This window comes from Triturus cristatus, chromosome 6 (genome assembly GCF_964204655.1).
Source record: "Triturus cristatus chromosome 6, aTriCri1.1, whole genome shotgun sequence".
Lineage (NCBI taxonomy): Eukaryota > Metazoa > Chordata > Amphibia > Caudata > Salamandridae > Triturus > Triturus cristatus.
This window is the reverse complement of record NC_140589.1, coordinates 1,713,939,025-1,713,960,389: the sequence shown is the minus strand read 5'-3', so window position 1 is coordinate 1,713,960,389 and position 21,365 is coordinate 1,713,939,025. Positions and strand designations below refer to the sequence as shown.

The following is a 21,365-nucleotide window of genomic DNA, read 5'->3' as shown; positions in this document are numbered from 1 at the left end:
AGCTGACAGATTGAAGGCTCAACGGATGGTCAATACAAAAATGGCACTTTTGAGAAATTAGTGTCAAGCTGTATTTTGCCTCTCCCCTTTCATTTGCACTGTCCGCTGCAAAATTCCTATACTAAAAGCTTCTGGGCTATAGCCATCCCCGTTTAGTTTACCCTCGTAATCCTCAGCGGAACCTCAAAACTGGAACTTGAAACCTTACTCAGGGAGTTTGAGATTACCAACTATACGCAAATTATTTTTAACATTTAGGTGGAATTTTAAACACGATTCCTCCATCAAAATGACATTTTCTTTTATTATATGTCTAAACATACGCTAACTAAAGCAGGATTTGTGTTTATTATCTTGACACTTTACATAGAATAAATATGTCAGGCCACCTGTCTTGAAAATCTTGTCAGAATGCAAGTCAGCATCTGAGTTTTCCCCCCTTCATACTCCAGACTAGAGCCACGAGTGGGTAAGCCCAGTCCAATAAACCTCCAAAATCAAGAACCCTTAAAGCAAGGAGCCAGGTCATGGCATGAAGTGCTTTTGCAGAAGCCAATGCATGACCTGGATCTCGACCTGCAATAGGGACAGGATCAGACTGAATGGGAAACAGATCAAAGCAGAACTGTGCCATGGGGTGCCATGTTTGGTAGAAAAGACAGGCCACTGTACTCTAAGAATATGAATGCAAAGTGTGTCATGTCCTGAAACTACAGTGGGTCCCATGCTCTCCAATCAAGCTATCCTGACTGAAGAGGGGTGAAACCCCGAAATCGGTCCTAGGATGCTTATTTCCAGTCCATGGAGGACCTGGCTTGGCAGTTCGGGCTAGACTGTTCCCATGAGGCACAGGGTCAAGACTGATTTGCATATGGCGGGCTTCAAACTGGAATGGCATGGTGAGCAAAAAAACGATGGATTTGAGTCCAGATCTCTGTACTGGGGTGAATGTATGACATTGTTCTGCAATCGGTCTATCAGCTGTTGTACTTGCAACTGAAACTAGTGTGCATTATTTGATTATTTTACAAATGTTAGAACCCGGGGTCTCTGTTTGGCGCAGGTATGCACTTGCGACAAGCAGGGACCCTTTCCTCTAAGTCAGGGCGAAGGGTTACTCTTAGAAAATAACCCCTGCTCACCCTCTAAGTAACGTGGCGCGAGCAGTCAGGCTGGATTCCAGAGTGCATTAGGCTAAGCATTTAAGGCGTCCCACAATAACCACCCACCCACGACACAGGGACACAAGACTGTATTTATAAAAATAAAGTTCTTTATGTAAAGTTCTGTAAGCAGGCTTCAGAACACAGTGTTTCACTTTAAAATGAGGTTCCAGTTACTTGTTATCACTTTTCAGGAGGCCACAGTTCTTTAAATGGTCACTTCTGGTGCAATCTGCACTTTCTGGGGGTCTTGTGCGCTTCGTAGGGCCCTCCGTAGGCTTCGTACCAGTGTTCGAACGCTTCGTGCCGTTTCTCACGCTTCCCGCGTGAGCACGCGTACTGGGACTCAAGCCGTATGGGCCGTACCTTCGTAGGTACGTGTCGTACGAGTCCGGTACGCCTCTTGCCACTCCTCACGCTTCCCGCGTGAGCAGCGTCTAGTTCTTTAAAGCGGTACGGGCAGTACAGGTGCAGGGACGCGCCGTACGAGCTTAGTGCGAACCGCACAAAGACGCACGCTTCCCACGTGAGTAGCGTAGCGGGACGACAGCGCCGTACGGACCGTACACAGGAAAGTACGCGTCGTACAGGGGCGCTTAGGGCTCACAGTACCTTATTCTTGAGGGCAGAGTTCGTGGCGGCCTCAGCAGTCCTTGGCAGGGGCGTCCCGCGTCGCGTTGCAGTCCCGCTGGTCAGTGGACGGCGATGCTTCGTGGGGCGCCTCAGGACGTCACAGCACACCTCGATATTGGAAGCAGGAGGGGCAGCTCGGGGGTGATTTTGCAGCGCGCAGCGCTGTCGGCTTCGGCCAGAATCGGCGAACCAGTGCGCCGTCGGTCCTCACAGTGGTCTCTACGGCCTGGGGTCGCAGAGGCTCGGCGCTTGGACACAGGCAGTCTCTCCTTACGTTGCGAGCTCCGGCTCGAGGGGGCAGTTGTTCACTTTGCTCAGGCCAGGTAGGACAGGCCTTCACGGTGCTCACAGCAGCACAGTCGATTCGGAGTCACGTTGCTCAGCGAGATGGGGGAACACAGGTTCTCTGGGATCAGCATTAGCAATCCACCCACAGCAGCTTCCTCTTCTTCCAGGGATGAGTAGCGCCCACTGTTCCTGGGGCGCAGATCAGGGGGCAAGCTCACAAGCAAGCCCTTGGAGATTGTTTTTAAAGCACAAGTTGAATTCAAAGTCTTTCTCCGTCTTTTCTTCCTCTCCTTCCAGCAGCAAGGCACCCACCACAGGCCAGTCTCTCAGGCTTAGAGACAGTACTCCTCCATGCAGCTTTCCCAGGTCCTTCTCTTCGGGCAGAGGTTCTTCTTGGCATAAACAGGATCTGATTTCTTAGGAGCAGGGCTCCTTTTATACACAGTTTCTTTTGTTCTTTGTTGCCAGGGGGCCTGTGCCTGGCTCAGTCCGGTTTTGGAGCACTTTGTTGTGGTGACTCTGCTCTTTCCTTTCAGTGCACAGGGCAGAGACATCAGCCGCTCCACAGGGGGCGGAGCCAGCATTGTGGTGGCAGAGCACAGGTCTATTCAGAGTCAAGGTGTACTCCTCCCACCCATCCTGGTGTAATCTCTCTACCCACCACCTGGCAGCCAGCCTGTCTCCTGGAATTCCCCAGCCCTGCCCCTCACTGAAACTAGGACACACACACTAGGACACACACACACACAAGGACACACACACACACACACACGGACACACACACACACACACACGGACACACACACACACACACGGACACACACACACACACACACGGACACACACACACACACACACGGACACACACACACGGACACACACACACACACACACGGACACACACACACACACGGACACACACACACACACACACACACACACACACACACACACACACACACACACACACACACACACACACACACACACACACACACACACACACACACACACACACACACACACACACACACACACACACACACACACACACACACACACACACACACACACACACACACACACACACACACACACACACACACACACACACACACACACACACACACACACACACACACACACACACACACACACACACACACACACACACACACACACACACACACCAGAGGCGGACTGAAATGGCTAAGCAAATAAATACTAACTTTCTAAAAGTAGTATTTACAAACACAGGATATTAAAATAAACTTTACCAAAAGACGTATTTTATTATTCTGAGTTCAGGCATACTAAACTTGACTTTCTACCATGCTCTCGGAGTCCGCTGGGATTATAGCGTGTAATAATTCCAGCAGCCCATTCTGGCCTATGGAGAGCAGGTAGCCTTCAATAGTGAAAAACGAAAATGGCTGTAATTCACTATTAGGACATGCCACACACATCAGGGCATGTCCTACCTTATGCCTACAATGCACCCTGCCCTTGGGCCTACCAGAGGGGTGACTAATATGTAGTTAAGGGAAGGTTTAGGGACTGGCAAGTAGGTGCACTTGCGCAGTCAGCATGACAGTTTCAGACTGCACGCAGGTTCTGCAATGGCAGGCCTGAGACACTCTACAAGCTGCTTCTGTGGGTGGCACAACCACTGCGGCAAGCCCACCAGCAGCATTTGCATTTACAAGCCCTGGCACTCCTGGTGCACTTTACTAGGGGCTGATAGTAAACCAAATAAGCCAAACATGGACACCAATCAATGTATACACTTTTCAAAGGGAGCACTTGCACTGTGGCACTGATTAGCAGTGGCACAGTGCCCTGAGCAGCTAACACCAACAAAACACATGAGGCACATCAGCAAAAAGTGGAAGGGAAACTCACGCCAAGGTGCCATGTCTAACAACAAAAATGTACATTCTTGAAACAAACAATACCTTTTTATTTCTGGGTGTCCTGTTTTTGTTACTTTGCACTGCTTTCGTCTCTTCCTGTCCTCTGAGAACACTTATAAAATCTTTTTTGGTTACGGATGACATCAGCTTTGCTCGCTTCCTTTCGGAACTTCCAGCTTCCTTCACCTTTTCATCTATATTGCTTTGGTGCTTGCGAACTGCATTGAATAACTGTACAACTCCTCTAGGAATAAAAAGAAATAACTATTAAGTTTCAGCCATTTGCAGTGCATAAAACAAAATCCAAAACGCAGAGAGTTATTGAGAGGTGCGCTGTTCAACAAAGCATTCCACAAAACTGAGGTCAACTATCACAAACTTTGGATTTATATAACTTATCAAATTATTTTCAGTTTAAAAGTATTTCTGATGACGGATAATGAGTTTTTGGCATTCTCGATCATGTGCCTGTATGTAGTCCTGAGTGTGTATGCAGGGTGCTGGAAAACATGCAGTATACAGAGAAATGGAGGTTAATACCAGAGTGAACCAAGTTGAAAAGTCAATGTGCTCGCAGCTCCACATTTTTTTTTTTTTTAAACTACACAAGCTTTGCAAAATACTACGCTCCCTAAGTTTAGAAACAAAAGGAGGAGGAGCAGCTTTTTGTAGCAGCAGGAGGAATCTGTTCGGGCTACGTACAGCAAGAGATGGACGAGCACCGGTCAGCGTCTGCTGCGATCCCCAACTTAGAGCTCCACTCAGACATTTCTATCATCCAAGCAATGGTTGTCAACTGACCAAGACTTGCTCCAAGTCGCCACAGAAATACCACAGCCTGGCTAAACCAACCCAATATTGCTGATCCACACCATACCTGCCCCCCCAATTGTCTCAGCTGAACGTCTTAGCGCCATCTAATGTTGATGGCAGGAAGGTGCAGCATGTTTATACATTTTTCCTGCTCCAGGTTGTCCCACACGTTGCGAATCATTAAATGGTCATACGAGGCAGAGCAATAGTTTATTTACTACACTTCTTGAAATTTGTTGAAATCAGTAAAACTTTCAACAACTTCATGAAGGCTGAAATGATTAGATTTTGCAGACAATGCAAGCATAACAATAAATGAGCATATCTGAACTGTACTAGTTTTTTTTTATTGCTCCACTATGATGAACATGTGTCATAAGTAACAGAATAAAATCAACTGTCTTTCTGGATGGCTTAATTTAGCGAAATTATTTCTAGCCGAGTAAACACGATACAGAAATTGTATTAACTTAATTCCAACAGTGAATTTAAGGCTTAATCAGTACTTGATCTTTCGGAAGCACTAGGAGGCTTCCAGCCAGTGCCAGATGTTACACAAAAACAGGGATTTTTATCCGGCTCCTTATAAGTTAACAAAGAACTTGTAGCAAAGGCTCTACTGTTCTGCAGCTGGCCGCTTGTATAAAGAAGTTCAAAAGCAAGGTGACGTCATAGTTTGGGACAGTATATTTCAGCCTCTGTAAATGGCAAACTCGAAGTACTTTATGGAAGAGGGTTCGTCTTGTGGACAACACAGTCCTGACCAGAGTGTGGGCAAGGGCATGGCAAAAGGATATCGGTGGGTGGTATAGGAGTGTCGGTCGGTGCTCTTTTCTTTTGTTGATTTAATACTTGTTAATGTTTCCATTTGTTGCACAAAGCTGTGTATTTATATGACTGGCTGGTGAACTTGGTCTAAGAAAAGCCTTATGTTAATCTGCTACCTCTACTGTACAAACACATTTCCTCTCAATAACTAAGTTGATATTAATAAGAAGGAGGTATGATTAGTTTGGGAGTTTCAATATACTACTCAAACTTATGTGGTCCAATGGGAGTTTCAGAAGTATACGAGATTACATTGATTTTCGCAAACCTATGTGTTAGACCTGGCATCCTTGGTGTTGTTTCCCCAGACTTTTTGCTTCTCCTATTTTTGATGCTGTGCTGGATTTCATTTTTGCTGGCTTAGATGCTTTGCGCACTTTGCCACTGCTAATCAGTGTCAAAGTGCAAGTGTTCCCTGTGTAAATTGGTATTGTGCTAAGGCTGGTAAATCAAATGCTACTAGTGGGACTGCAGCACGGATTGTGCCATCCACATGAGTAGCCATGAAAAGATGTCTCAGGCCTGCCACTGCAGTGCCTGCTCGCAGTTTGTTAACTGCCATGTCGACCTGGCAAGTGCACCCACTTGCCAGGCCTTAACCTTCCCTTTTCTTACATGTCAGTCACCACTAAGGTAGGCCCTAGGTACCCCTGTGGGCAGGGTGCAGTGTATGTGAAAGGTAAGACATGCCCTGGTGTGTGTAGCATGTCCTGATAGTGAACTACTGCCAATTTCGTTTTTCACTATTGCAAGGCTACCGGTTCCCATAGGATAGAATGAGGAGTTTGCTTATAACATCTTATACCCTGGGAACAAGAGAGGAAAATAAAGTTGTGTGCTTGAACTCAGAATGTTAAAATGCATTTTTAGTAAGGGTGAGTTTTACATTCTGTGTTTGAAAATACCACTTTTAGGAAGTAGGCTTTTTTCTTGCTTAGCCATTCAGTGTGCCTCTGATAGGATGTGTATTGACCGTATGGCTTTAGAGTGACAGGGACTGGGATGTGCAGTAGGTCCAGAGAAAGTCTGGATGAGTCAGGGCTGGACTGAATAGACCTGGGCTGCATTTAGAGTAGGGGGGGGAGAATACCTTTCACCTGAATGGGCCTGGTCTACCTTCCACAATGCTGTCCCCACCTCCTGCCAGGAAGCTGCACCATAGAGGTCAGAACTGGTTTTGACTGAGCACAGGGTTGCCACCAGAGGACAAAGTATTTTGTAGTATACATATTGGGGACCAGACCCCAGAACTTTAGATCATTCCTGGAATTCAAGAGAACCATTTGCCACGAAAAAGAGATGGAGAGAGTGAGGAGAAGTACTGCCCCTTTGCTGTGTGGGGTTGTCCTGCAGTTGCTGTTTCTGCCAAGGAAAGGAGAAGGACTTTGCGGTGTGCTGTGTCCCCTGCTTGAAGGAGATCTCCAAGGGCCTGTGTGTGCTGGCCTCCTGTTCTGAAGTCTCAGGGACACAAACACTTCACCCCCAGTTCCCCTGAACTCTGCTGCTGTGAGGTCTGACCTGCCAAGAGGTGCCTATGCCAGTTTTGGACCTCTGGAATTTGTTGCTGCTGGAAGAAGAAACTATAAACAACTGCACAAAACAACGCATCTGTCTTCTTGCGGCTGTTTTTCCGACGCATCTCCACAGCGTGAAAAGAATTTCCACACCTTGCCGCTAAAGAAAAACAACGCAGAGCCACTTGACATCGCCGCATCGATCACCGATGCATCCCGGATTTCCACGCATCGCACCTGTGCCGCAAGTTTTCCCGACGCATCGCCAGCGGACTGGAACCGCCACGAAGAATTGATGCATCACTCCCCATACAGACCGGATACGACGCAACTCTTACTCCGTGTGCAGCAGGACTGTCGCATCGCCTCCCCAAGGTCTCAGGAGATGACGCATCTCTTTGTTTCCGACTCTGCGGCTGTTTAGCCTTGTGAATTTTGATGCAACCTCGGGTACTTTGTGTAAAAGTCACGCATCCAGTTTTCTATGGTACAAGTTCTTGAAACCTTTTGAAAATCATATTTTTAACTGTGTTTGTTGGATTTTTGTCGTTTTGGTCTTGTTTAGTTTAAAACATTATATTTTTCTAAACTGGTGTGGTGTCCTTTTGTGGTGTTTTCTCTGTATTACTGTGTGACTTGTGTACAAAGACTTTACACATCGCCTTTCGGATAAGCCTGTCTGCTCGTGCCCAGCTAACGAAGGGGTGAGCAGGGGTTATCTAAAGTGTGTATCCCCCTTACCCTGACTAGGAGCAAGGGGCCCTATTTGGACAAAGGTACCTACCTCTGCCAATTAAAGACCCCCATTTCTAACATTGGTGGTCAGCGGTGGGGATTTGAACCTGTATTTGTGCTTGACCCACAGTGATTGGTGTACATCACTAGTTTAGTGCAAACCACTACCCAACCACATACTGTGTTTTGTTTTTGGTTCTATTTTTGATTAATCCTTAAAGTATCCACGCACCATGTCTCAGAAGGGTAAACCAGCAAGTGAGGCTGCAGGATTGGAGCTGGATATTGAAATATTGCATACCTACAGAGTAGATCAGGAGAAATAATTTTGCATAGACTTTGGATGTCCCGTGAAGAGCAGCGACAGGAAGGAGGAACTGCAAAATGGCTTAAGGGCCTGGTGGGAGGCCAGAGAGGCTAGGGAGACAGGTGATGGAGAGGTGGATGAGGAAGCACCAGAGGATTGTTTCAGAACACAGGATCTGTCTGTTGGCAGAGCAGCCTCTAGGGCTGGCAGCAATCATTTCTCTAGAAAAATTTACCAGAGCAGCTGGAGGAGAACCAAAGGGTTAAAGATCACGGGTTCGAAGTCCTGAGACTCAAGATGAAGCAATTGGAGATGGAGAACCAAACAGGTGTCACAGAGAGAGAATAAATGGCAGAGGAGAGCAAGAATGCTCGTGCTTTGGAGGAAAAGAAGTTGCTCTTGGCTCATAAAGCAAGATAACTGACTACAAGGGGCTGTATGACTTAATTGCATGGGAGCACTTGAATAGTCTGTGGTCCAGAGCTGCGCCAGCATCTAATGGATAGCAAGCTGACTGACCCCAGGAAGTTTGCTCAGGAGGTGGACCGTTGGACTAGTACCAGGGTTCACAAGGGGTATGTGGGTAACCCAGCCAAGGGTGGGCAGGGTCCCCAGCAGAAGAGGGGGGGGGGGGGGGGGGGGACAAGGGTAATCAATAGGAGTTCTCTCAAGGACCCGAAAATAGTACCCAGGGTAAGGATTTCTACCCCCCCCCCCAGTTCTAAACAGCCATGACCCCGTAGGGGCAGGCAGAAAAACAGGGGTCCCCAGGTGTTATCAATGTAATCAGGAGGGCCACCTGGCGAATGATCCCAAGTGCCCCAAGGCACCACCAGCACCCACTGGTGCCCCGTCCTCAGGGTGAGTGTAGCGTTGGGGCAGGAGTTTGTTCCTATTAAAGGTGGGGAGCGAGCAGTTATGACCCTTGTCTCATTAGGAGACAGAGAGATGGTCCAGGGATCCTATCTGCCCGAGAACACTAAAAAGTACAGGCAGTGGGTGACCATCAATGGGAGGAGCGTGGAGGCTCTGAGAGACACAGGAGCCAGTGTGACATCTGTCGGGTGTCAATGGGTGTCTGGAGAGCAAGTTATTCCAAATGTGCTTCAGCTGTAGTTGCGGCAGACAACTGAGCGCCTGTGTAAGGTGGCGCAGGTTACCTTTGATCGGGGGGTCTCAGGCTCCTTGAAGGTTGTTGTTAGTCCATCCATGCCTGTTGACTGTCTGCTTGGCAATGACCTGAAGAGTTCCACATGGAAGGTGATGGAACGCCAGGCTTATTTGGAGATGTTGGATCTACCTGAGTGGGCGTGTGACCACTGGGTCAATGGCAGCCAGTAGGGGTACTAAAGGGGACTTAGAGCCTGAAACAGTGGCCCAGATGCCTGTCAGGAAGAGTAAGGGCGGGGGCGTGGGAAACCAGCCCCAGACGTTCCCATGGTCCAGGAGGAGGCAGACCTTGAGGGAGATGTCCTGGAACCTACAGGGAAACAAGTGGCCGAACTGGGAGACCTACCCGAGCTGACCCATTGGAAGCAGGAAGGGGTTCCCTCCAGGGAGGATTTCTGCAAGGTGCAAATGGAATGCCCTACTCGTTTTGGTTTACGGCATCAAGCTTCAGACTAGGTAGCAGGTGATCAGTCTGGATCACATCTGATTTATTGGGAAAATGGATTGTTGTATAGTGCGCCTAAGGTCGCTGAGCCTGGTGCAGCCCGTGTGCTGGTAGTACCTGAGCGCTACAGGGCCTTCCGACTGGGTCTGGCTCATAACATGCCTTTAGCAGGATATTTGGGGTGCAACAAGACCATCAGAGGCTTGTCACCCACTATTACAGGTCCCAAGTGAGAAGGCACTTTGGTACACACTGTAGGTCTCGTCAGACTTGCGAGGCAAGTGGCAAGAGTGAAGGGAAGTGTAAGGCTCCCCTCCAACCCTTTCCTGTGGTGAGCACCCCTTTTCAGCGGGTGGGCATTGGTATTGTGGGGCCACTGGAACCCAAGACAGCCTTAGGCAACAAGTTTATCTTGGTGGACCATGCTACCCGGTACTTGGAAGCTGTCCCTCTCAGGACAATCACATCCCCTGTGGTGGGCCGTGCATTGATTGGGATCTTTTCCTGTGTGGGGTTCCCCAGAGAGGTGGTCTCTGACCGTGATACAAACTTCATTTAGAAGTACATGACATCTTTGTGGGAGGAGTGTGGTGTGACATACAAATTCACCACTCCTTACCATCCTCAAGAGAATGGGTTCGTTCAGAGATTCAACCTAACCTTGAAGGGCATGATAAAGGGTCTTGCAGAACCCATGAGTTCTAAGTGAGGCGTCTTTTTATTATGCCTGTTTGCATACAGGGAAGTACCGCAGAAGTTCTTAGGCTATAGCCTCTTTGAACTGCTGTATGAGAACCCAGTGAGAGGACCTCGGAGTCTGGTGAAGGAGGGTTGGGAGAAAACTGCTGGTAAGACCCCCCCCAAGATGTGTTCAGCTGTGTGCTGGCCTTTAGAAACCAGATTCAACGCTTCAGGAAACTCGCTCAGGTGAACCTGGAAGACAGACAGGAAGAAATGAAAAGATGGTATGACCAGAATGCCACTCTGGTCGAGTTTCAGCCTGGCCAAAAAGTGTGGGTGATGGCAGCAGTGGAGCCTTGTTCACTTCAAGATAAGTGGACTGGTCCATATGAGGTGGTGGAGCACAAGAGAGAGGTGACCTACTTGGTTGACTTGCAGACTTCCAGAAACCCTTTGCGGGTCCTGCACGTGAACCACCCGAAGCCGCACTTTTGAGGTCTGAGGTGACTATGCTCCTTGCGACAGATTATGGAATGGAGGAGGAGAGGGAGCCTCTTCCTGACCTCCGGTCAGCAAAGTAACATGATGGGTCAGTGGATGGGGTAAACCGCTCTCATACCCTGACCCCAGGGCAGCAGAGGGACTGTTGCCAGGTGCTGGGACAGTTCGCCTCCCTGTTCTCCCTGAGTCCAGGAGTGACCACTTAGTGAGTTCATGATGTGGACACTGGGGACAGTCTATCCGTAAAACAAACATTTTACAGGGTAGCTGACAAAGTCAGGGCTAGCATCAAGGAAGAAGTTTCCAAGATGTTGGCATTAGGGGTGATAGAGCCCTCAAGCAGCCCCTGGGCTAGCCCTGTGGTCTTAGTGCCAAAAGCTGCTGCACCCAGTGCCGCTCCAGAACTTCGGTTCTGTGTGGACTACCGTGGGCTCAATGCGGTCACCAAGACTGACACGCACTCCATCTCCAAGGCTGATGAGCTCGTTGATCGGTTGGGAGCTGCCCGGTACCTCAGTACATTTAACATCTGCGTACTGGCAGATTGCCTTAACTGATGGGGCAAGGGGGCATGACCTGACAACATGGCAGGCTAGGCACACTTATGTTGAGCTCCTGCCCCATATGTAGAAATCCTTTGTTAATCTTGGCAGAACCGTCAAAGAACACAACCGAAACTGTGCCGGAATCTCCCTTTATCTAAACGAGCAAAAAACCCAGAGCCGTCGAAGGTCGGAAACGAGGAAAAAATTGTACGGAAGGAATTCTGAGAAGCGGCGGCCTGCCCGACGTCAAAACGGCGATGCCTGATCATCATCAGACTACCTGCTGAGATCGAGGGGGCCGCACCAGAGGGACGGGGGGTTCCGCGGTCGGGTGGTGGCTGAGAGCCCTGCAAGTGACTGCACCCCCGCTAAGCCCATCGTGAAATCGGAGGGGGCCAGAAGACTATGCGGCGCTACCGGAGGTCCTCTGGACTAAATGAGACCTAAAGCCTGGGACAAGCATTCTGCGTGGGGTCCAGAGGTACGACTCCCCTAAACCCCGACGGCCGGAACATAATAAACGGCACCACCTACAGCAGATCGCCGAGAAGCTCCTGGCAAAGGCGGTAACACACACAGAGCTCCCCTGGGCTCTTCGAGGCCTATGTGCAGAGCCTTGAACACACACACACACACACACACACACACACACATTCCGGGGCACTGGAGGACCTCTGCGGCCACGGCTACATTGAAACCGCTGTCCCAGGTGGAGAAACTATTGAAACTTGGCACGGACTCTGCTGCTTAGATTGAGACAGGGGCCTGGCCCTGATACACAAGCTTGGGTGAAGAAGGCTAGAAGCCCCGGCCTGCCGGTGAAGACTACAAAAGGGGTGGACGCCCAGGGGATGCCCAGCAGTGGGTGAATCCCCCAGAGAAACACAGGACACAAGAGTCATCTAGGAGGGACAGGAAGGCACGCTCCTGGGGGTGAAGTCTTGAAGAAAGGTCCCTTCGGAAAGCCATATATTATCGCTGGAAGAGGTAAGAAGTAGCAGAAAAGCATGGAGGCCGCTGACAATGTAACCCTGCTGCAGCCCCATCTTGACCCCACACCGGGCACAGAGACATTGGCAGTGAGAAATAAGACTTACATGAAGCCACCACTACAAGGCCAGAATATGGTTAAAGACAAACCGGCGAGGGCAGCACAGGCCAACAAAATCATGCAATATACAGTGCCGAGCCCGACAACATCTGAGCATAACAGAAGAGAGCCGGAGCAGATGCCGCACCAAGGTACCATGGCACAAGATGAAGCGGATATATTGGAAGCCATAGAGATTCCCAGGTGGCGTTCGAGACAAAAACGGACACCATGGCAATGGTTATAAACCACCTACGCAAAAGTGGCGGATTGAGTCGCAAGTACAGAAGGAGAACTAGCAAACGCTACGAGAGGAAGTCCAGAGGCTACGCATGACAGTAACCTCACTCCAAATACACTCCACCCGCCTGAAAGACAGAGTAGAAGATGTGGAAGGGAGGTTGAGGAGGAACAACTTGCGTTTTTTAGGATTTCCGGAGAAGGCAGAGGGCCCGGCAGCGGATTTCTTCCTGGAACAATGGATAGGGTCGGCTTTTACAAATGTCAGGTTCTCCAAAATGTTTGCCATAGAAAGGGTCCACTGCTCCCTCGGTTCCCTGCCGAGCCCGGGATCACCGCCTAGGGCCATGATTGCCCATCTATTTAACCTTAGAGACAGAGATATAATGCTGCAGTATGTCCGTGCAAATGGCCCACCTAAATTTGAAGACCGGGACATTCATATTTACCCTGACAATACCAGGAAAGTTAAAGAGCTTAGAAATGACTTTTTGGAAGTCAAGAGACGGCTTAGAGACCTCAATATTAAATACAGTTTAATGTTAATGTTACCGGCCCAGCTCCAAGTACAGTATGGACATAGGGTTTATTTCCACAATAAACCGCAAAAGGCCACAGACTGGATGGACTCAATAGGTCGGGCCGGGCAAGACCAGAACCAAGGCTGGCGGGAACAGTGGAGAAGAAGTGGGCGACAGCATCGCAACACAGGAGAACAGAGATCCACGCCGCATGACACATTGGAGTTGGAACGAATCCTGGTGGGTCGAGATGGAACCTTGCAGAACGAAGTAGAGGAGATACTTACTCATAACCAGTTCTCCCCACTCTGTCTGGTGCAAGAGACCCAATCGCAGCCGGATGGTAACCTCAGTTAAGCCGAAGAATGCTCCTAAGATATATCGAAACAGTAGTTGGGGCGGTGTTGAAAAAAGATACGGACACTGAAAACTGTAAGCATAGAAGTTGAATGTAAGGGGGAAGAATGGGATAGCACCTAACCGAGGGGATGTCACCCCTGAAAGACAAAGACTGCAATATTTGAGTTGGGACACAGTTCTGCCACTTTAAGGTGTAGGACACTCCAGCTGTGATGCACTGCACTTTGCTATACCAAAGGTGGGGCGAGGCGGCGTGGTGCCTGACAAGACTGGCCTAGATCAGAGACTGGATTTTTGGACTTATTTACTAAATTTGTTGATTGCAATGTTGCGGGGAGGGATCTAGGGTGGGGGTGGATGTTCGGTGTGGGGCGGAGTTCTGAGTCCTTAGACATCGGTTGTGCTATGGGAATGAGGTACAACTGACTTGGTGGGGGGGGGGGGTTTGAGGTGGTCATTGGAGAATACACAGTTATGTTAGAAGGTAATTAATTCCTGGCTTTTGTCAGGTTGCGACTCTGTCGCCCCCCTCAGGCGGATGTCCTCCAGACGTCTGAACGACGCGAACTACTGGTTTAATGAGGAACTTAAAGCCCTCAAACTCACTGTACGCCATGCCGAGCGGGCCTGGAGGCGAGACTACTGCCCTAACCTCAAAACCCAGTATACCTCCCTTCTGTCCCTATACAAAAAATCCATTCTGGCCACAAAGACTGCCTACTTCTCTTCAAAAATTCTGGCTGCCGAAAATCAGACTAGAGAAATCTTCTCCATTGTTCACGACCTTGCCTTTTCAGACAGAGCCACCCTTAAACCTTCTCCCTCCCAGGATTTATGCGACTCTCTGAACATCTATTTCCTGGACAAAATCTCTAACATTAAAGCAAACATCCCTCTTCCCTCCCCTTCCTTTGTTGACCCCCAGTGTCCATCAGTCGGGGCACGCCTTTATTCCTTTCCTCTTTTGACAGAGGAGACTTTCCTTTCCCTCCTCCCTATGATCAAATCAGGTTCACCTCTAGACACCTGCCCTGCCCACATCCTAAAGCACATCTTCTCTGTCTGTGCGCAGCCCCCTCTCAACTTTCTCAACAGTTCACTGTCTCAGGGTATTGTTACTCAATCTCTAAAAACTGCCATCATTGTTCCTATTCTAAAAAAAACGGGCGCTGACCCTTCTGTTCTTGCAAACTACCGCCCCATCTCATTATTGCCCTTTCTGGGAAAGGTACTGGAGCGCCACATCACCAGAACGCTCAGTACCTTTGTGGAGGAGAACGGGATATTAGCCCCCCGCCAGGCTGGATTCCGCCCCGCACATTCCACGGAGTCCGTGGTGCTATCGGTCCTTGACAACCTCAGAGAGGGCATGGACACCAACCATCCCCAGGCCTTGGTCCTCCTCGATCTCTCCGCCGCTTTTGACACGGTTGATCACTCCATCCTACTCTCTCGTGTCAGAGCGGCGGGGATTGGAGGCTCCGCCCTGGTCTGGTTGTCCTCCTTCCTGAGGGACCGAACCAAGGCAGTACGCCTTGGCGACTTCTCAGCAGACTTCCGGAAGGTGCAATGCGGGGTCCCCCAGGGCTCCTCCCTCTCCCCCCTCCTATTCAATCTGTACATTGCCCCCCTGATCTTTGCTCTCCAGCAAATGGAGGTCTCCGTTTACAACTACGCGGATGACCTGCAGCTTATTTTTACCTTGTCCCCACCCCCAGAGTCTATGGTTAGGTTCCAGTCTGTTATGATCTTTATCCGGGACTGGATGAACTACAACCACCTGAAGTTAAATCCAGATAAAACCGAACTGGTTCTGACAGGTGGTTGCTCCAGCCCCTGGTCCTCTCTTTTCTGGCCCCCCTCTTTAGGCTCCCCCCTTCTCCTTCTTCCTCTGTGAGAACTCTGGGGATCAAGCTGAACGACCAACTCACCCTGCACTCCCAGGTTAGCTCTGTGGTGTCCTCTTCCTTTGTTTCACTCCGCACTATCCGGAAAGTTTCCCGGTTCTTCTCTTACTCTGCCCTTAAACTCATTGTCCTGGCGATGGTAATCTCCCGTATAGACTACGGCAATGCTCTATACTGTGGCATGCCCGCCTACAGCATGCGACGATTACAGCTGGCTCAAAACCGGGCTGCTCGCCTGGTCTACAAGCTGGCCAAATTCCATCACGTCAAGCCACTTCTTAAGTCCTTGCACTGGCTCCCTATTCAAGAACGAGTCCAGTTCAAGACGGGATGTATCATCTTTCAGGCCCGAGCTGGCGCAGCCCCTGCCTTCATCTCTTCTGAAATCAAAGCCTACGCCCCCGTCAGGGAACTACGCTCATCCTCCCAATATCTATTGACAGTTCCCCGCTTCAGGTGCAAAAAGTGGGGGGGGGCACGAAATTTTCCACACTTGCCCCTGCCTTTTGGAACTCTCTCCCCGCTCACCTCAGATCTTCCATTCACTACTCACACTTCCGAAAGGCGCTCAAAACTTTCCTTTTTTCTAAAGCCTTTCCACTTTAACTATCATATTCTCCCTCTCTTCCCGGCTCCCTTTATCCTCCCGGGCTCAGTACTTCAAAGCGCCATGAAACCGCCAGGTGTACGTGCGCTCTATAAATGCTTTAAACTCAAACTCAAACTTTAATACCGGGAATGCACAGAAACGATATGCCAAACAATCTATAGGAATACGAGGGGTACCTGCCCTGCTAGACACAAATGGTTTTCCCCAACCAGAAAGAGAGGAGCCACACCTCAACACGCTGAAGTCATGAAAGGTGATAGACAGAACTAAAAGGTCATCACTTGGAATGTGAGGGGGCTAAACAATGTGGTCAAAAGGATCCTGGTAATAATGTATCTAAAACGATCTGAAGTGGACAAAGCCTTTCTACAAGAAACGCACCTGTGGGGTGATTGCCTTAAATATGTCCAACGAAGGTAGAGGGGTCAGTTTTTTGCGACATCTTATTCGGGGTATGCCAGGGGCGCGCTGATCTGGGTGGCACCGGGAGTCCCAATTGAAGCGGTAAAGTCGAGCCTGGACTCATCAGGAAGGTATGTGGTGGTGGAAGGAACACTTGGCAGGCGGAATGTATGCCTGATTAACATATATGCCCCAAATAGGGATGATGGTGCGTTTCTGGGGTCAGTCCTGAGGCAGATAGATCTTGCACCAGATGTAGCACTGATTGTCGCAGGGAACCATAACTGTGCTCTAGACAGAAACTCCCCGAGGCTAAACCAAAAACCAGAGAAGCCATGCGCCAGATGCTAATCAATTACAACCTCATGGCTATCTGGTGACATCGTAACCCTCATCAAAAAGTTAACTCGCCACACCTGCAACTAATACATATAGCAGACTGGATTCTTTTTTCATACAGAGGGGGGCAGCCAACAGAATAGAGGAGAAGGCACAATATCTGGCTCAATATTTATCGGATCACTCCCCGCTGCTTATAGTATACACTGGGCCGGCCAAGATCCAAGATACCGCTCTGGAGAATAAACACGGAGGCACTAACTGAACCAGTATATAAGGCTACGATAGGAAAGGAACTCCATGGGTATTTCCATACAAACTGGAACACAGCTAGCACTAAAGCGGTGGAATGGGATGCCATCAATATAGTGCTAAGGGGAGCATGTATGTCTACAGAGGCAGGAGTCAAGAAAGTGCTGGAGCAGGATTTGAAACGTCAAGAAAACAACTGACTGTTTTAGAAAAGGCACTCCCCACAGATAGACAAAATAAATGGACAGCACAGCGGCAAAAGATAGGGGACATATGGGATGCACTAGGCAAATACAACAGAAATAAGAGCAGAAGACAGTGGTATACGGAAGGAGATAAGGCGGGACGGCTACTGGTACGGCTCATTAATATGGAGACGCAACCTCAACCAATCCAGGCAATTAGAAATGACCAACAGCAAAAGGTCTATACGCAGCATGAGATCATTAAAGGCATTTGCAACCCATTTAAAGAAGATCTATTCGGAGCCCCAGAACTCCACACATACCCAGGCTATAGAAGCCTACCTAGCAGGTATGGAAATGGCCAGTCTGGATCCAGAGACTCGAGAAGGCCCCCAAATTTCGTGCCCATTTGGGGGGCACGAAATAAAATGGTGATAACACACTTAAAAACTGCCAAATCTCCCGGTATGGACGGCTTTGCGGCTGAATTTTATAAAGAATACGCTGAGGCAGTGGCTCCTAGATTGTTGGATGTTATTATAGAAGCAGAAAAGAGGGGCAAACTACCGAGTTTAATGCGTGAAGCATTAATACTGATGATTCCCAAACCAGGGAAGGACCCGTCGATACCAAACTCATATAGACCCATCTCCATGCTGAACATACAATTCAAAATTATAAGCCAGGTGCTTGCGAGTAGACTGTTACCATGTCTCCCACAGCTGGTGAATGCGGACCAGTCTGGGTTTATACCCGGTAGGAACACAATGAGAAATATTCGCCGTCTCGCACATATAATGCAGACACTTGGGAGGGGAGTGCAGAGAAAAGCGCATTGGCACTTTTGGATATTGAACAGGCGTTTGATTAGGTTAGATGGGAATATCTGTGGCAAGTACTTCTTAAAATGGGATTGGGCTCAGGGTTCGTAAATTGGGTCAAACTACTTTATGCTAAGCCCATGGCGAGGGTCCGAACGGGGCGATATGTATCGGATGCTATGTTGTTACAAAGGGGAACACGACAAGGATGTCCACTTTCCCCTTTATTATTTGCCCTTGCAATGGAACCATAAGCATGCCACCTCCGGGTAGAGCTTGAGGGTAAACATCCATTACGCGGCTGTTACACCGCGTACCATTACTTTGCAAGTGTTACAACGCATGCGATGTTACAACGCGTAGCCTTTACTACGCAAGTTGATACATCGCATGCGTTGTAACGCTTGTGAAGTAAAAGCTATCCACATCGTTGTGCTGAAACGGATGACGACGGAGGAAGCCGAAGAAGACAGGAACCGAGGAGAGAGAGAGAGAGAGAGAGAGAGAGATGGATAAGAGGGGCTGTGTATTATTTAAGGGCTTAGGGTAGGGGAAGGGTTGTGCAGGGGGTAGTCTTTTTGGTTTAAGGGTAGTGTAGTTGCGTTTGTGTAGCGTAGAGTAGGGTATTTGGGTTTAGGGTTGTGTCTGGGGTCTTGAAGAGTAATAGGGACAGGGATTGGGGTAGGGGCAGTGTTGTGCTGGGATAGTGTTTTAGGGTAGTGTGTTGTGTTAGTGTAGGGTAGTGGTTTAGGGTAGTCTAGGAGGTCGTGCAGGGTAGTGGTTAAGTGTAGGGACCGTCTTGGGGGTAGGGGCAGGGTTATGCTGGGTGTAGTGTTTTAGGGTTTACGGTAGTGTTGTGATTTTTGTGTAGGAAAGTGTGTTAGGGTTTAGGGGAGTGTCGGGGTGCAAGCAGGGCAGTGTTTGGGAGTAGGGACAGGAATGGGGGTAGGGGCAGTGTCGTGCTGGGGGTAGTGGTTTAGGGTAGTGTTGTGGTGTTTGTGTAGTGTAGAGTAGAGTAGTGTTTTAGGGTAGTGTTTTAGAGTAGTGTCAGGGGTGCGTGCAGGGTAGTGTTTGAGTTAGGGAGCGGGCTGGTGGAAGGGGGAGGGTCGTCCAGGGGGTAGTGGTTTAGGGTAGTCGTGTAGGGTAGTGTAGTGATTGAGGGTTTGGGTAGTGTTTTAGAGTTTGTGATGTGTAGGGTAGTGTATTTGTATTTTGAGTAGTGTTTTTTTTTTGGGGACATTCGTTTGTTTTTTTTACTAGGCAAGTTTTTAGTTTGCATACATTAGCACTTGCAATGTAAAGGTATGCGAACTAAGAACTTGCGTAATAACGGTATTTGCAAAGTAAAAACAGCGCAGTAAAAAGCTGCAAGTAATGGTATGCGAAATAACGAGTCATATTCGAGCTTGAGGGGCATGACACACTGATAGGCCAAACGGAACAAATCGTGTCATTGTAGGTGGACAACACGCTGGTGTTCTTGCGCCGCCCGACCCAATCGGTCCCAATACTGTTTTACGTTCGAGACCTTTGCTAGAGTCTCAGGCTTGCATATTAAGAAATTAAAATCGCAATTATATCCGATAGGGATGATGGAGGGGAGAGAGGAGTCCCGGCCCCTCGGGTTAGAGCTCTCATGAGAACTGGAAACAGTGCTTTATCTGGGGATACGGGGAGCCAGAGAGAAAAACACTTTCTATGAACACAACATGGGTAAGATACTCAAGGGCCTACAAGGAAGCAAAACTTTTGGAATACACTAAAATTGTCCCCCGATGGGAAAAATTGCCTTAATAAAAATGGTGGTACTGCCTAGATGCCTTTTCATAACGCAAGGGAAATTCTATGAAATCCCGCATAAAGTATTCAAATAGCTGGATGTACTCCTCACGCAACTGCTGTGGAATGGGAAACGCTGTAGGGTTAGCTTAGAGGTGATGAAATGACAATGGGACAAGGGAGGCCTGGGAATCCCAGATTTAGAGCTATACTACCTGGCGTCGCAACTACAACACGCTATAGCATGGCTGGATCCGGACCCCTCCTGGGAGCGGTTCCTACTCGCTGGCACCTAGGGTAGACAACAGCTGGGAGCACTTCTCTGGACAAATAAGACGCAGCAGGGAAGGTACCCTCCACTGATTGGGCTAATGGCTAGAATATGGGATAGGACAATTAAGAAGCTTTTTAAAGGTGGGTCTTATGCACCAGAAGCAGATGCATGGGACATGCCACAGTTTGCTCAAATAGAACGAGCGATGTCGACTGAAAAGTGGAAAGAGGGGGGGCTGCCTGATGTAAGACCTGTACCTAGAGAATAGGTTTATCACCTACCAAGATGGGGTAGACACGTTTGAACTGGGTGCGGGGCAATTCCTGCTGTATGCCAAGATAGCAGATACGGCCCGACAACTTTGGCCAACATTTCCAGAAGGCTTAGAGCACTCACGTACATTGGTCACCATGATTGCAATGGCGGGCAGCTGGAGGTCTGTAACTCACTTATACAGGGCACTGAGAGAAGATAAAAAGGATCAGGCCCCTGAAGGTAGAAGAGAAATGGCAAGAGGTCAGTGAGCACATGATAACGGCAAAAGATTGGGAAAGAATCCACGAAAGAGTCCGAAAAGTGTTAAAATGTAGTAGATTTAAGCAAATACAATACAATATAGTTTACATGACCAACCTCTCACCTAGGCGGCTACATGCCATAAACACATCTAGAGACCCGAAATGCCCCCGATGTCAGCATACACAGGCACACTTCGTACATATGGTATAGCTTTGCAAATAATACAAATTTACTGGGGTGACGTTCTGGAGCAACTGATCAGAGAGACAGGATGGACGATAGCCTTGGAGGTAAGAACCTGTCTCCTCGCTTTGGTTCCCAAGAATACTAAACGTAAAACGAGTAGACGATTCCCGATGTTGGGGCTTATAATTGCTAAGAGGAGAATAGCGATCCATTGGCTAACCCTGCAGGGCCCGCAGTTCGATAAATGGAGGAAAGACTTAAAAGAATGGGCGCTGGCTGAGGAGGAACATATGAGGAAAACTAGTAGAGGTGATAAGCTCCCGGGGATACTGATGGCATGGGGG

At 48.9% G+C, this 21,365-nt stretch overlaps 1 protein-coding gene across 1 annotated transcript in view; it reads right to left on the bottom strand.

Moving 5' to 3' along the window:
- The window catches only part of RRP15 (ribosomal RNA processing 15 homolog), a 167,564-nt gene that overhangs the window by 75,431 nt on the left and 70,768 nt on the right, over positions 1-21,365 (bottom strand). The window contains exon 4 of the mRNA XM_085612936.1: positions 4,040-4,241. Coding sequence (XP_085469062.1) covers positions 4,040-4,241 — 202 coding nt within the window. The remainder of the gene's footprint in view (positions 1-4,039; positions 4,242-21,365) is intronic.